This window comes from Sebastes umbrosus, chromosome 7 (assembly GCF_015220745.1).
Source record: "Sebastes umbrosus isolate fSebUmb1 chromosome 7, fSebUmb1.pri, whole genome shotgun sequence".
Lineage (NCBI taxonomy): Eukaryota > Metazoa > Chordata > Actinopteri > Perciformes > Sebastidae > Sebastes > Sebastes umbrosus.
Window position 1 is genome coordinate 34336349 of NC_051275.1, and position 12267 is coordinate 34348615.

The 12267-nt window shown below is 41.3% G+C and overlaps 2 protein-coding genes and 1 long non-coding RNA gene across 6 annotated transcripts in view; 1 reads left to right on the forward strand and 2 right to left on the reverse strand.

Annotated features, from left to right (window-relative positions):
- Positions 1-5429, reverse strand: part of LOC119490961 (scavenger receptor cysteine-rich type 1 protein M160-like) — a 30511-nt gene extending 25082 nt beyond the window's left edge. The window contains 8 exon segments of the mRNA XM_037774513.1: positions 1090-1419; positions 1629-1934; positions 2017-2331; positions 3081-3392; positions 3451-3765; positions 4191-4493; positions 4592-5046; positions 5398-5429. Coding sequence (XP_037630441.1) covers positions 1090-1419; positions 1629-1934; positions 2017-2331; positions 3081-3392; positions 3451-3765; positions 4191-4493; positions 4592-5046; positions 5398-5429 — 2368 coding nt within the window.
- On the forward strand, positions 74-12252 carry LOC119491295 (coatomer subunit alpha-like). 4 transcript variants are annotated; one of them, XM_037775177.1, is made up of 5 exons: positions 74-265; positions 6491-6550; positions 9039-9137; positions 11598-11772; positions 11892-12252. In XM_037775177.1, the coding sequence occupies exons 3-5, from the start codon at positions 9081-9083 to the stop codon at positions 11942-11944; spliced, it is 285 nt and encodes a 94-aa protein (XP_037631105.1). In that variant the 5' UTR covers positions 74-265; positions 6491-6550; positions 9039-9080; the 3' UTR covers positions 11945-12252. The 4 variants fall into 4 exon arrangements, with proteins under 4 accessions (XP_037631105.1, XP_037631106.1, XP_037631107.1 ...); XM_037775178.1 differs by having other exon boundaries at positions 74-251; XM_037775179.1 differs by having other exon boundaries at positions 74-237.
- On the reverse strand, positions 6276-9526 carry LOC119491296. Its single transcript, XR_005207583.1, has 3 exons — positions 9284-9526; positions 6618-6662; positions 6276-6540 (listed from the first exon to the last, which is right to left on the reverse strand). It is a non-coding gene; the product is annotated as an uncharacterized LOC119491296 (long non-coding RNA).
- Positions 12253-12267: the final 15 nt, after the last annotated feature.

A 12267-nucleotide genomic window follows, 5' to 3' on the forward strand; every position in this document is an offset into this window, starting at 1 on the left:
GAGCTCCGGCAGGAGAACCAGAGACAAACATCAACTTGTGCTGTAGCTCACAAGCCAGTAAGAGTAAAGGAGCACACCAGCATCTAAAGTGACCAAAGAGATATCTGCAGGTATGTTTACATGCTGTTTAATGTGCTGCAGCTGAGCAGCTGATTAGTCATCTAGCCTGCAAACTGGAGTTAGCGGAGCACTTTCCCCCCGTGGATGTTTGTTTGGTGGCTCGTTCAACAAGCTAAGGTGCAGGACAAGATGTGGGTTCATGTTTGTAAGTTGGATCAGAAGCAGACTTTAGCAGGAAAGCTAATGTGGTTGTTGTTCTGAGTCTGTGTCTCTTGTGTTGTGTAGCAGGCTGCTGTCTGCTATGTCTCCTACCGTCTCCTATGATAAAATGATGACGTTAGTTAATATGGTTTATTTGATTGGCTGTATGGAAACAAGTTCTCTATCAACGTAGAAGGACAACCAGCAGAGCAACAAGTTAATACAACACTAGAGGACTCCATCATGAGATCAAAAACATCACATATATATTTCTCCAGAGGAGAACACAGATTGTTATTAACACAACAGATATGTATGCTGTAGCAGAAGACAACGCAATTTAATTTCAGTTGGACTTTAATTCTATTAAACTTGTTTTTTCTGACTTTTAGTGGTTGAATTCCTCACAAAGCTGCACTTCTTATCCTCTGTCTTCTACTGTGTGCATGGTATTTAAAGAGTCCTGGGTAAACTGATCCACTCTATAGTCATGAACAAAAATCACAAATCTGCAGACTGCAGCTTTTCTGGATGGAAGTGACTTTTCTTTATCTCATTAACACTAAATGTGTTTTCATGCAGTCAAATAATTGTATAAACTGTCTGATTCAGATTGTCAGGTGGTCAAATAAACACATAATAAAATGTAATGAACTAAATTAATTATTCTGAACAGCAGCAATAAACATGAAGACATTGCTGTCTCATGCATGTAAACAGTTGGCACCTCATGACATTTTATCTGATTCAGATGAATAATACTTTAAAGCCTGCGTGCGTTGTCAGTGTCACATTTCCCTGTTTGACTCAGATTGTCTATGAAGTTACCTGAGACAGTGAGATGGAGCGGCTGGCTCTCAGATGAGAAGTTATAGGAGAAAACATAGAGGTGATAAACACAGCGGTACTCCCCTCGGTGGGCGGGCTCTGCAGCAGAGAACAGGAAGTGGGCAGAGTGATTGACAGCTGGCAGGGTGTGGTTCTGTGATGTAGCTGAGGTGGTCAGAATAAGCTGGAAGGAGCCTCCTGGGTACTGTGGCAGGATGGAGCAGCTGATGGTGAAGCTGGAGCCCATGAGCACCTGAAGCCCCTGCTGATTGGCCTCAGAAACCCCGTCAATGAAGGTAGCGAAGGAGATGTTTGGCTGAACCAGAAAATCTGTTAACACAGTGGAAGATGAAACATGAATCATCTTTATTTGTTTTGTCAAAGTGATGAAAACTGAGCCCAGTAAGATGACAGGATTTGTTTATTAGCAGGAGCCATGGGAAATGGAGGATTCTTGGATTCATATTTAATATGGAGGACTTAGTGAGCAACTGCTCATTGAAAAAGTTAAGGATGTGACTGTCACTGTTCAGGGTTACCTGAGCAGATCACCTCCAGGCTGTCGGAGCTTCTCGTGTCACTACGTAGCCTTAAACACTCCCGTAGCATCAAATGAGACTCAACACAAGAACGCTGGATCAACCACACAGACTTCCATGAAGAACTGGTGTTTATGTTTGTTGAAACAGCAGAACCACAGTCCAGTCGATTACACACTGCAGCTGCTAACATCTGCTCCCATTCAAAGAGTTCATCATGCACTGGTCTCCACTCTCCATGTTGTTTCATCTCTGGCGTACCATCACAGCGACTGGATCCTCCTAACAACCTGATATCATCAGGCTCTGAACAGAGACAGGAGAATAATTAATCAAATATATAAAGTCATTTACATTAATAAAATCAAAGCTACAGCTCCTCTTCTACCTGAACAGGTGAGTCCAACAGCTTTGCCAGGTGAGCAGGTGTTTCTATCTGAGTCTGAGCTGTCACAGTCCAGGAGAGCAGACTCATGGCCTCCACACTGGAACTCTTTGGTCCACACTGGAGCCTTCACGTCTCCATAGAGCGCCCCCTGGAGGACTGAAGGAGCCCCACAGCTAAGCTCCCTACAGACCACCTCAGCATCCTGCAGGTCAAAGTCATCTTCACACACTGAGGACCACGACTGGTTGGACTGGTGAGACTTCACCTCCAGTCTGCCTGAACACAAACTCTTCCCATTCACCAGCCTGATAGAGTCTGGAGAAGAGAGAAATAAGAAAGTCAGAGAAACCTCTAACCAGGCGCTCAACAGCACAAAATCACTGAAGTACATCAGTAAAGTTTTAAATCAATGTATAAAATAATAAGTGACAACCAGTGGCGGCTGATGACTCAAAACATTGGGGAGGAAAACCAACCCACGGCGTCATGTTATTTTATTAAGTTATTTAGTTTTATCTCTGCCTGAACAAAACACAGCTTCCTCATTCATTAGAATGAGGCCAGTCCGGTGGTGCAGCCAGGGTGCCAACACAGAGGACTTCGCCAAACAAAAGTGGAGGATCATCCGGCAAAAAAGTAGAACATGGCTCTATCTTTGCCGGCAAAACACTGCAGGGTCCAATCAAATATGTACAAGAGTTCATTCCCGTTGGATTATCCCGTAATATCAACACCAAATTTCTACTGTGTTCCCTGTGATCATCACAACAAAATGGGACTTCTTAGATTGTATTTCATGTCTCATCAGTGCCTGAAGCTACACACCTCACCAACCCAGCTCCCTGCATTGTTTAAAACAGGACTGTTTCCGTGTTGGTTCAGGCCTCAACTCACGACAACAAATCCTTTCACCAGTACTGCCGTGACAACATATGCTTGAAAATAAAAGATTACCTAATTTTCTCTTTCCTCAAAATGACAGCTATTTCTTTACTAGTCCAATGAACAGACAGGAAAGAGATTATAAGGATTCCTGTTAAAGTTACTGCCATTTATAGTGTTACCTGAGCAGGTGACCTTCAGAACGTTACGGGAAGAACCAGGCCGTGTTGATACACATTCCCTGATTGAAGACTCAGACTGACCACAGGAAGAACTGATTATCCATGCATGTCGTTGGTCCGAATCATCTCTTCTTCCTGTTGAAAGAACAGAACCACAGTCCAGCTGTTTGCACACAACAGCTGCAGACATCAGGTCCCACTTATAGAAGAAGTAGTCCACTGGTCTCCATTCTCCCTTGTGTTTCATCTCAAGTCTACCGACACAGTGGCTGGTTCCTCCAACCAACCGGACGTCATCAGGCTCTGAACAGAGACAAGAGAGTAATTAGTAAAAGAAGTCAAGTAACTTGCATTAGAATAGAGATTCTACCTGAGCAGATGAGTCCAACAGCTTTGCCAGGTGAGCAGGTGTTTCTATCTGAGTCTGAGCTGTCACAGTCCAGGAGAGCAGACTCATGGCCTCCACACTGGAACTCTTTGGTCCACACTGGAGCCTCCACGTCTCCATAGAGCGCCCCCTGGAGGACTGAAGGAGCCCCACAGCCAAGCTCCCTACAGACCACCTCAGCATCCTGCAGGTCAAAGTCATCTTCACACACTGAGGACCACGACTGGTTGGACTGGTTGGACTTCACCTCCAGTCTGCCTGAACACAGACTCTTCCCATTCACCAGCCTGACGGATTCTGAAGAAAGACAGCGACAGAGATAATTACAACTTGAACTCTCTTATTCAGGTTTTTGACCTTCTCATTCTCTACAATCAGCCAGTGAACAACAACTAGTCCACCGGCACTGCAAGGCAGAACATCTCAATCCAGACTGTTCTGCTGTGTTCTCCCTTGGTGGCTGAATAAGATCTCTAACTCAATGCTGCCTTTTCATTTCTTATGCACTTCTGCCTTGCTGCATGCTCCTACAACAACGTGACACTTGTGTCAGGTGGAAAGTCAAACTGAGCTCTTCTTCTTGATGACTTCTCCTTGATCTACTGTGGCTTGGATGATACCTTGTTTGTACGTTGCTTTGGACAAAAACGTCTGTGAAATATAAATGTAAGTGAACAGACTGTAGAGATTACAGTTATAGCTGATGGATTTGCTGCTGTTACCTGAACAGTTGATCTCCAGGCTGGAATAGGAAGTGTGAGAGTCTGTCAATATACACTCCCTAACTGCAGACTTGGACTGAAGACAAGTTGATCTAATCAACCATATACGTTTGTCAAGGTCACTCTCTCTCCGCCCTGTTGAAACAGCAGAGCCACAGTCCAGTTTTCTACACACTTCATCTGCTGTCTTTAGATTCCAGTCAGACATTGGGTCATACACTGGTCTCCAGTATCCCCGTTGTTTCATCTCCAGTTCACCAGCACAGCGACTGGATCCTCCCACCAGCCGGACATTATGGAGCTCTGAGCAGACAGGAGTAATTGGTGAAAACAGATGAAGTCACATTTATTAAAAGAGAAACTCAAACCAAATCAAATCAAAGCTACAGCTCCTCTTCTACCTGAACAGGTGAGTCCAACAGCTTTGCCAGGTGAGCAGGTGTTTCTATCTGAGTCTGAGCTGTCACAGTCCAGGAGAGCAGACTCATGGCCTCCACACTGGAACTCTTTGGTCCACACTGGAGCCTCCACGTCTCCATAGAGCGCCCCCTGGAGGACTGAAGGAGCCCCACAGCCAAGCTCCCTACAGACCACCTCAGCATCCTGCAGGTCAAAGTCATCTTCACACACTGAGGACCACGACTGGTTGGACTTCACCTCTAGTCTGCCTGAACACAGACTCTTCCCATTCACCAGCCTGACAGAGTCTGGAGAAGAAGAGAGAGAAAGAGAAACATGCAGACAGAGAGATGAAGTACTAGTGCAGCGCCCGTTCAAAACATGTCCTTTAGAACGGGCTGAATGTTTGGTCTGTGGTGTTGCTGCTTGCAGCTTTCTCGAGAACCGCTCATCCAAACTTCACACTCAACACTGAGCTTCTTTGGGTCCTGAGTAAAACACCTGCCATCACATAGTTGCGTCACACACCCAAGTTGTGTCGACTCAGAAACATTAGTGAAATACACTCTGGTTCACGGGAAAAAACACCAGAGGCTGACTTGACCCTCTAACAGATATAGATTTATTATGATGTTTCTGTATGAACAATACTGAATTATGTTAATATTCTAACTGATTGTACCCCAAAGTATCTTACAAAAGACCCCCAAACACTTAAAACATATCTCAACTGTATAGTACTAACTGTGTACTTCTACTTCAGAGGAAAACATTGTAGTACTGCATTTACCTGACAGAGAATTGTTACTGGCTGCGTTGGAGATTCAGCTGCATGCTCATCTCAATCTGCAGAGCCCTGAAGCCTGTGTGTTTGTTTATTCAAAGTTTATTAATATTGAATGTGTCGTGTGTCAAATTACACCAAATTTGAAAAAGCACTCCTTTGGGTCCCCAGCAATACAACCACCAAGTGTGAAGTAGATCAGATGAGTTGTTCTCGAGATATACAAATAACACAGACAGACAGAGAGTCCCTGCTTCATAGTTAGAGAGGGCATAGCAAAGAATACACTGACACATTACAATCAATGCAGTAGTCCTACTGTGTATGCCCATTTGGTGAGGATAGTTTTGTTGAGATTATGAGAGGTGTTGGTTCATTAAGGATCATTCAGTCCTTGTTTGTCAGTACATGTTTCTGAGTACTGTTCCTTTTCCTGCATTTGACATTTCCTTTCCCAGTTTTTGAGACTTTGCCCTCTTACCCATTGACCCCTGTTCTGTCAACTCTAAAGATAGTCTTAGTTTACCTCAACAGAGGTTTGAGGTACACACACACACACACACACACATACACACACACACACACACTAGATCAGACATTGTTTTGTGTGCACAACCAGGTGCAACACCAGGAATGCCTTGGAGGACTGAGAGACTGTCCAAAAGTGTGCACCATTTGTAAGAGTCATGGTGTCCCACCCAGCTCCACTAGTGGAAGAAGGTCAGTTCAGTGACAGTCCCCTACTGGTGGCTGCTGTAAGAGGAATATCAGTATGGAAGGTTTGAAGCCATGAGCCTCCAGCAACAAGCCCACTGATGAGCTTTCTTTGGATTTGTGTTTTTGTGTTGTGGATACTGATGTTGTTACCTGAGCAGAGGATCTTCAAAATCGTCTGGAAACTTTGATTTGGAGGACTTTGTTCTACACATTTCTTCAGTCTAGATTCAGACTTAAGACAGGAAGGTGAGATAAACCATGGAGGTAGAAATAGACGTGTTGTTGAGGAAGTCCGAACCACAGAACCACAGTCGAGATATCTACAAAATCTGTCTGCTGACTTCAGGTCCCATTTATAGTCATCCACTCCTCTCCAAACTCCCTGGTGCTTCACATCTAGCACACCAGAACAGCGGCTGGATCCTCCCACCAACCGGATATCATCAATCACTGAACACAGGTAAGAGAGTAATTAGTAAAACAATCTCTTGTGTAATTCTTCTTTTGTATATTTGTATTCTGTTTACCTTTGAAAGCATCATGTTCTTCTGTCTGGAGACCTGGGGAGAATCCTAAAAGAGATAATGCAAAGGGTGATAATGAGTTGTCCTGCTCTGGACAGGTCAGGCAGAAAGGTTGCAGTAGAAGCATCCCGTCACACATTTCTAAATATTTGTCACAGATTTGCCAAATGTAGTTTTGTTGGGCTTCCCTGCAGGGTCCTATCAGGATCAGGTCAGGTTGCATTGGAGCTCTGTGGATTTTGTCCCAAATCTCTTCAATTGGAGAATCATTTAGAGTGGATTACTTCTTAATGTTACTCCTGAAAAGCTGCAGTCAGGAACTTTGAGCAAATATGATAAAAAAAAATTGTCATTATATCCTAACAGTAGAGAGACAGATAATCTGTGAAAAAAAAAATTGATTAATAAATTAATTAATTAATATGTGTGTTTGTGTGTATACTATGTATTTACCTGAATCACTTTAATATTTATACTTATCCACCTATTTAGATGGCTTATTAATTAATTAATTAATTAATTAATAAACGTCTGGTTAATTAAATTATATATATGCTTGTATATATTTACGTATGTATATATACACACACACATATATATATAAATATGTATATATATACATATGTGTATGTATACATACACATAGTGTATAGACTTAAATCAAACACAACAGTTGTTCAGCCAGCTATTCTGTAAATCAACTGTAACTAATAATATAGTTAAATTAAATGAGGGTTCCACCTTTATTCCCCTAAACGACTGTTTATTAATAGATATATTCTTATATAACTGTAATGAAATATATTTTATTTTGAAATATATTATATTTGGAAATATATTTGATTTGATTTCAAATTCTCAAATATTTCAGAAGATCTTAACAGGGTCAAAAGAAAATTAATTCTTTACGGTTTAATTTGTTTATTGAATTTTAAAGTAAAATAGTACTAATACTGTAACAAATAGTGAAATATGTTGTTGTTAACAACAATAATGAATTACTGTGTAATTGTTTTGGGCTTTTACTTTGTTAACAGCAAGTAAACAGACATCTTGGCCTCCTTGTATTTCTAGCTGTAGCCACCAGAGGGTGATACCAGACTATTGTTTGTGTGTGTCTGTGTTTATACCAAAGTTCTGGGTACATAAATATGTCCACACAGCACAGTGACATTGTGATTGGCATTCAGTTCTGATTAAGGTCATAGTAAGCTGAAAGTTAGTGAAAACAATGTGTAACCGAGCCATAACTATTCCATACAGGGACGTAGCCATGGTTTAGACATTAGTGAAGTCCACAATGTTTTCTGTTAATGGAGATTAAGAATTAAGAAAACAATGAAGGCTTTTGATCTAAAACTATGTAATTGAACATAATGTTTGACCATCATGATAACGCCCAAAAAGCTTAAAGAGAAAACTTGTTCTAGTTAAATTATTATTTTATTATTTACACATTTCACAGCCTTCGTCTGAACATTTAATTCTTCTGGAAATATTTGCCCTGTAAAATCATATCCTGTAAATCAAAAGAGCAGATTCAGAAAACTTTTAAATAATGTTTCATTAATTATATTTGTTCACAAATTAAAAAACAAAGTATGACGAACGGTTCACTGATTATTTTACAAACAGTAGGTGAACATTGTATTGATCAATTACAGCACCCTCGTTCTCACCCTCCTCCCCAACGCCGAGCCGTGTGTTGGCTCATCCTGATTTATCATTTCAAGCCCCAATATTACTATAATATCAAATAATATCCATACAGGGACTGAGAATATAAATAGTAGAGTTTATTGATTTTATAGTGAATTTAACAGCTACTTTACACCCTTTTATATAATATGAAATAATAATAATAAATGTATAAATACATACATGCAAATGCATAAATAAATAAATGCAAAGAAAAAAAAAGGGAGATTATTAATACATTAATATTATTTTTTGGTTCAATCAAATCAACCAATAAATAATAGCAAAAATAATATAAAAATAAATGTAGCCATTAATGAATTCACAAAATGTGACATGAATTTATATTTATTTTAATTTGCTTCTTTATTTATTTGTATTTGTATTAAGTCCTTTATTTATTTACTCTTCTGTTTTAATTAGTTTTTATTTATTTGTTTTTATCAATTTCTAAATAGATTTATTTATTTTTCTATTTATTTTGCTACTACTTTACACCCTTTTATATTATATGATATAATAATAATATGAATACGAATATTATAATAGCATAATATTTAACAAAAATTGTCCTGTTAACTGATGTTTCTGTCATCTGTATTATATTTATACCTTATGATTCAATAAAGTGTTTAATTGATCATATCATATAGTAATGTACATTCTGTTCTGATTCTAGATCTGATTATAATACAGTATGTTTCTCCTGTAATATTAATATTATAGGGACCGTTGGTCTGTGCATCCTGTCCAGAGGTTCTTCAGAATATGACCCACTCAGAGACATCAGTACCACCACACCCAGCACGCTGGATCAGAGACAACGTGAGTTTCAGACCTGAGTGAACACATGCTATTTGGTCTCTGCCTCTAACCAAGTATAGAAACATCCTGAAAGCACACAGCTTCTCTCAGCTCTCTGCCTCACTTATTAAGAGTTTCAAACGTCCATCATTAAATCAGAGTCCTACCTGAGGTCCAGAGCAGCACAATCAGCACTCTGTGATCCATGTCCACTCCATGTGCCTGTCACTGTGTCTTCTTCATCTGCTGTCTCTGTCTCTTTATCAGACCAAGAGTCAGGTCCAGCCCCCTGAGAGATACATATTTCCTGTTCACCTCTATCAGGTCATCACAACGCTGTAGTTTAGGCTGTTGCCTCTCACGGCCTGCAGTACCTTATTTTGAGGCTATAGATCTATTTGGTGAAATATACAAATTCAATTAAAACTTAATATTAATACTCAAGAAGACACATGGCATTTGGCAGAAAGTTTCCTGAAACGAAGGTAATGAAATAGGTTTAATCTCGTTTCAAGTCTGAAATATGACTGTACATTGTTTCACACCTGATGTGAACCGTACCCGAGTACGTATGAACCGTACTCCAGACCACCTTTTCAAGTGGACTCGAGTACGGATCGACGAACCGTGCACGAGTACGGTACGGAGCGCTCGCACTAATCAGACTAACTGGACTTTGGGGGTCAGATGTACTCGGATCCGGGCCCGGGTCCCGGATGTGACAGCACCCTGAGAAAACCATAATTAGCATGAGGCATATAGGTTGTCAAGAATATGTAGATTGTTAGTTTTCCTGAAGATGTTTAGAGTGAATGAGAGAGAAAAAGTCTGTTACACAAAATTATGAACATTTTTAACCTTTGTTTTTAGCCTTTTTATACCCCCACGTGTCCTTCGGTCCGTCCTTCCGTCCTTCGGTCCGTCCTTCCGTCAGTCTTTACGTCCGTCCTTACGTAAGTCCTTACATCCGTCCTTACGTCCGTCCTTACATAAGTCTGTCGTCCGTCCTTGTATCCGTCCTTACGTCCGTCCTTACGTCCGTCCTAACATCCGTCATTACGTCTGTACTTACATCCGTCTTCACGTCCTTCTGTCCGTCTTTACGTCTGTCCTTACGTCCGTCCTTCCATCCGTCTTAACGTCCTTCCGTCCGTCCTTCCGTCCGTCCTTCCGTCCGTCCTTCCGTCCGTCCTTCCGTCCGTCCTTACATCCGTCCTCCTGTCCTTCCTTATATAAGTCCTTACGTCCGTCCTTACATAAGTCCTTCCTTCCGTCCGTCCTTCCGTCTGTCCTTCCATCCATCTTTACATCCTTCCGTCCGTCCTTCCATCCGTCCTCATGTCCTTCCTTATATAAGTCCTTACGTCCGTCCTTACATAAGTCTTACGTCCGTCCTCACGTCCGTCCTCACATCCGTCCTTACGTCCCTTCTTACGTTCGTCCTTACGTCCCTCCTTACGATTGTCCTTACGTTCGTCCTTCTGTCCGTCCGTCCTTCTGTCCGTCTTTACGTCCGTTCGCGTGTCACACTTTCGTTTCTGGAGCAAAACTCGGAAACGATTTAACTTAGGAACCTCAAATTTGTAATGATGGTTGACAGTGTGGTCTAGTTGGGCCTTTTGGGGGTTTTAGAAGTCCAGGGTGCCCAACATTTCAAAGATTTTGGGCACCCTGGACTTGAGGAAGGAGAGCTAATAACAAGCTACATTGTGCTCAATAGACTAATTCCATTAGTTCCAAAAGAGCAAAACCTTTGGCCCTAGTTTAGTAGAGGTCAAGCAGTGAGCGGGGGTTTGTGAGCCATGCTCACTTTTGCCTTGCTTGTGGGAAGTACTGAATAATCCCCTCTAAAAATCCTTCATATGAACCAGCTCTGCAAGGAAAGGGATTCTTTAGTTCACCTGCTCACAACTGTCTAAACTGAGGCCATAACATGTGATGATATGAAATACTTCTTGCCAGTTTGTGCTTTGCAGCTTCTTATATAATTGAAGTACCATATTTTATTAGTAGTAGAGTAAACCACCCTGAGTTTGAAGTGCTCAAAGTGAAGACTTCAGTTACGACATATCAGCTCACATGTGCTGCTTCCTGTTCATCCTTTTATCATCTCATCAGTTTTCTGTGGTTTTGATCATCATCAGTCCTGCTGTTTCCTGCTGGATGTACAAACATAAAGCTGCTGTTTTATAACTCCATTTTATTATATCTATTTTATTTTTATTTTGGAAAAGCATTCATTTCCCATAGTATCATTTATACTATACTTTTACTTTATACTATACCGTTTGGAGTGTTATTTAGCCTCCTTCGGAAAAAGCTGGCTGCTATATTTTCTGATAAGCCAAAAGTTGCTTTATAGCAGTTGCAGCTCGTCATGCTCTAGTTTGGATCCTCCCTCTGCTGTCTGGTTCGTTTATGCACGAGATGCAGGTTCAAGTACACTTTATTTAAAACATGTCTCTTTGTCCATACTTCCAGGTGGCTCTGGAGGCAGCCAAGGCCCTGCATGAGCGCAGCTGCTGGGAGCGTCTGGGTGGTGCAGCGCTGCTGCAGGACGTTGAAGTGTGCTACCAGAGGACCAAAAACTTTGACAAGCTCACCTTCCTCTACCTCATCACTGTTAACCTGGCCAAGCTGCACAAGATGATGATCGGTGAGAGATGGAAACTCACACTGTTTATTGAAGGAATGTGCTAAAGATGTGGTAATTTGGTTGGAGGTTTGTGTGTCTCATATGTCAGTGAACTTATATCTAATACTTTTTGTTTGTAGCTGACATCAGGAAGTACATGAGAGATCACTACCAGGCAGCTCTCTACCTGTGATATGTCAGTGAGAGGGTCGGCATCCTGAACAACTGTGGACAGAGTGAGTTCAAGTGTCACCTTCATCACATAATGACTCCTATTTTCTCTGTTTTGCTCTTTCCACTGTTCTTTTGTAGTTGAAACTGAAGCTTAATCAACCTGTTAGCTACGAACATCAGCCCTTGTGTCCACCTCATTCTTTAGCAACTACTGCCCTGCATGTAGGATGCGGTGCTGTAACGAACCAACTGAAATCACGTACTTTACTTCACGTCTCCGCGCCGGAAAAATGTTATGTTTTAATGACACACTATACTATGAATTTTTCATGACTTTTTTCA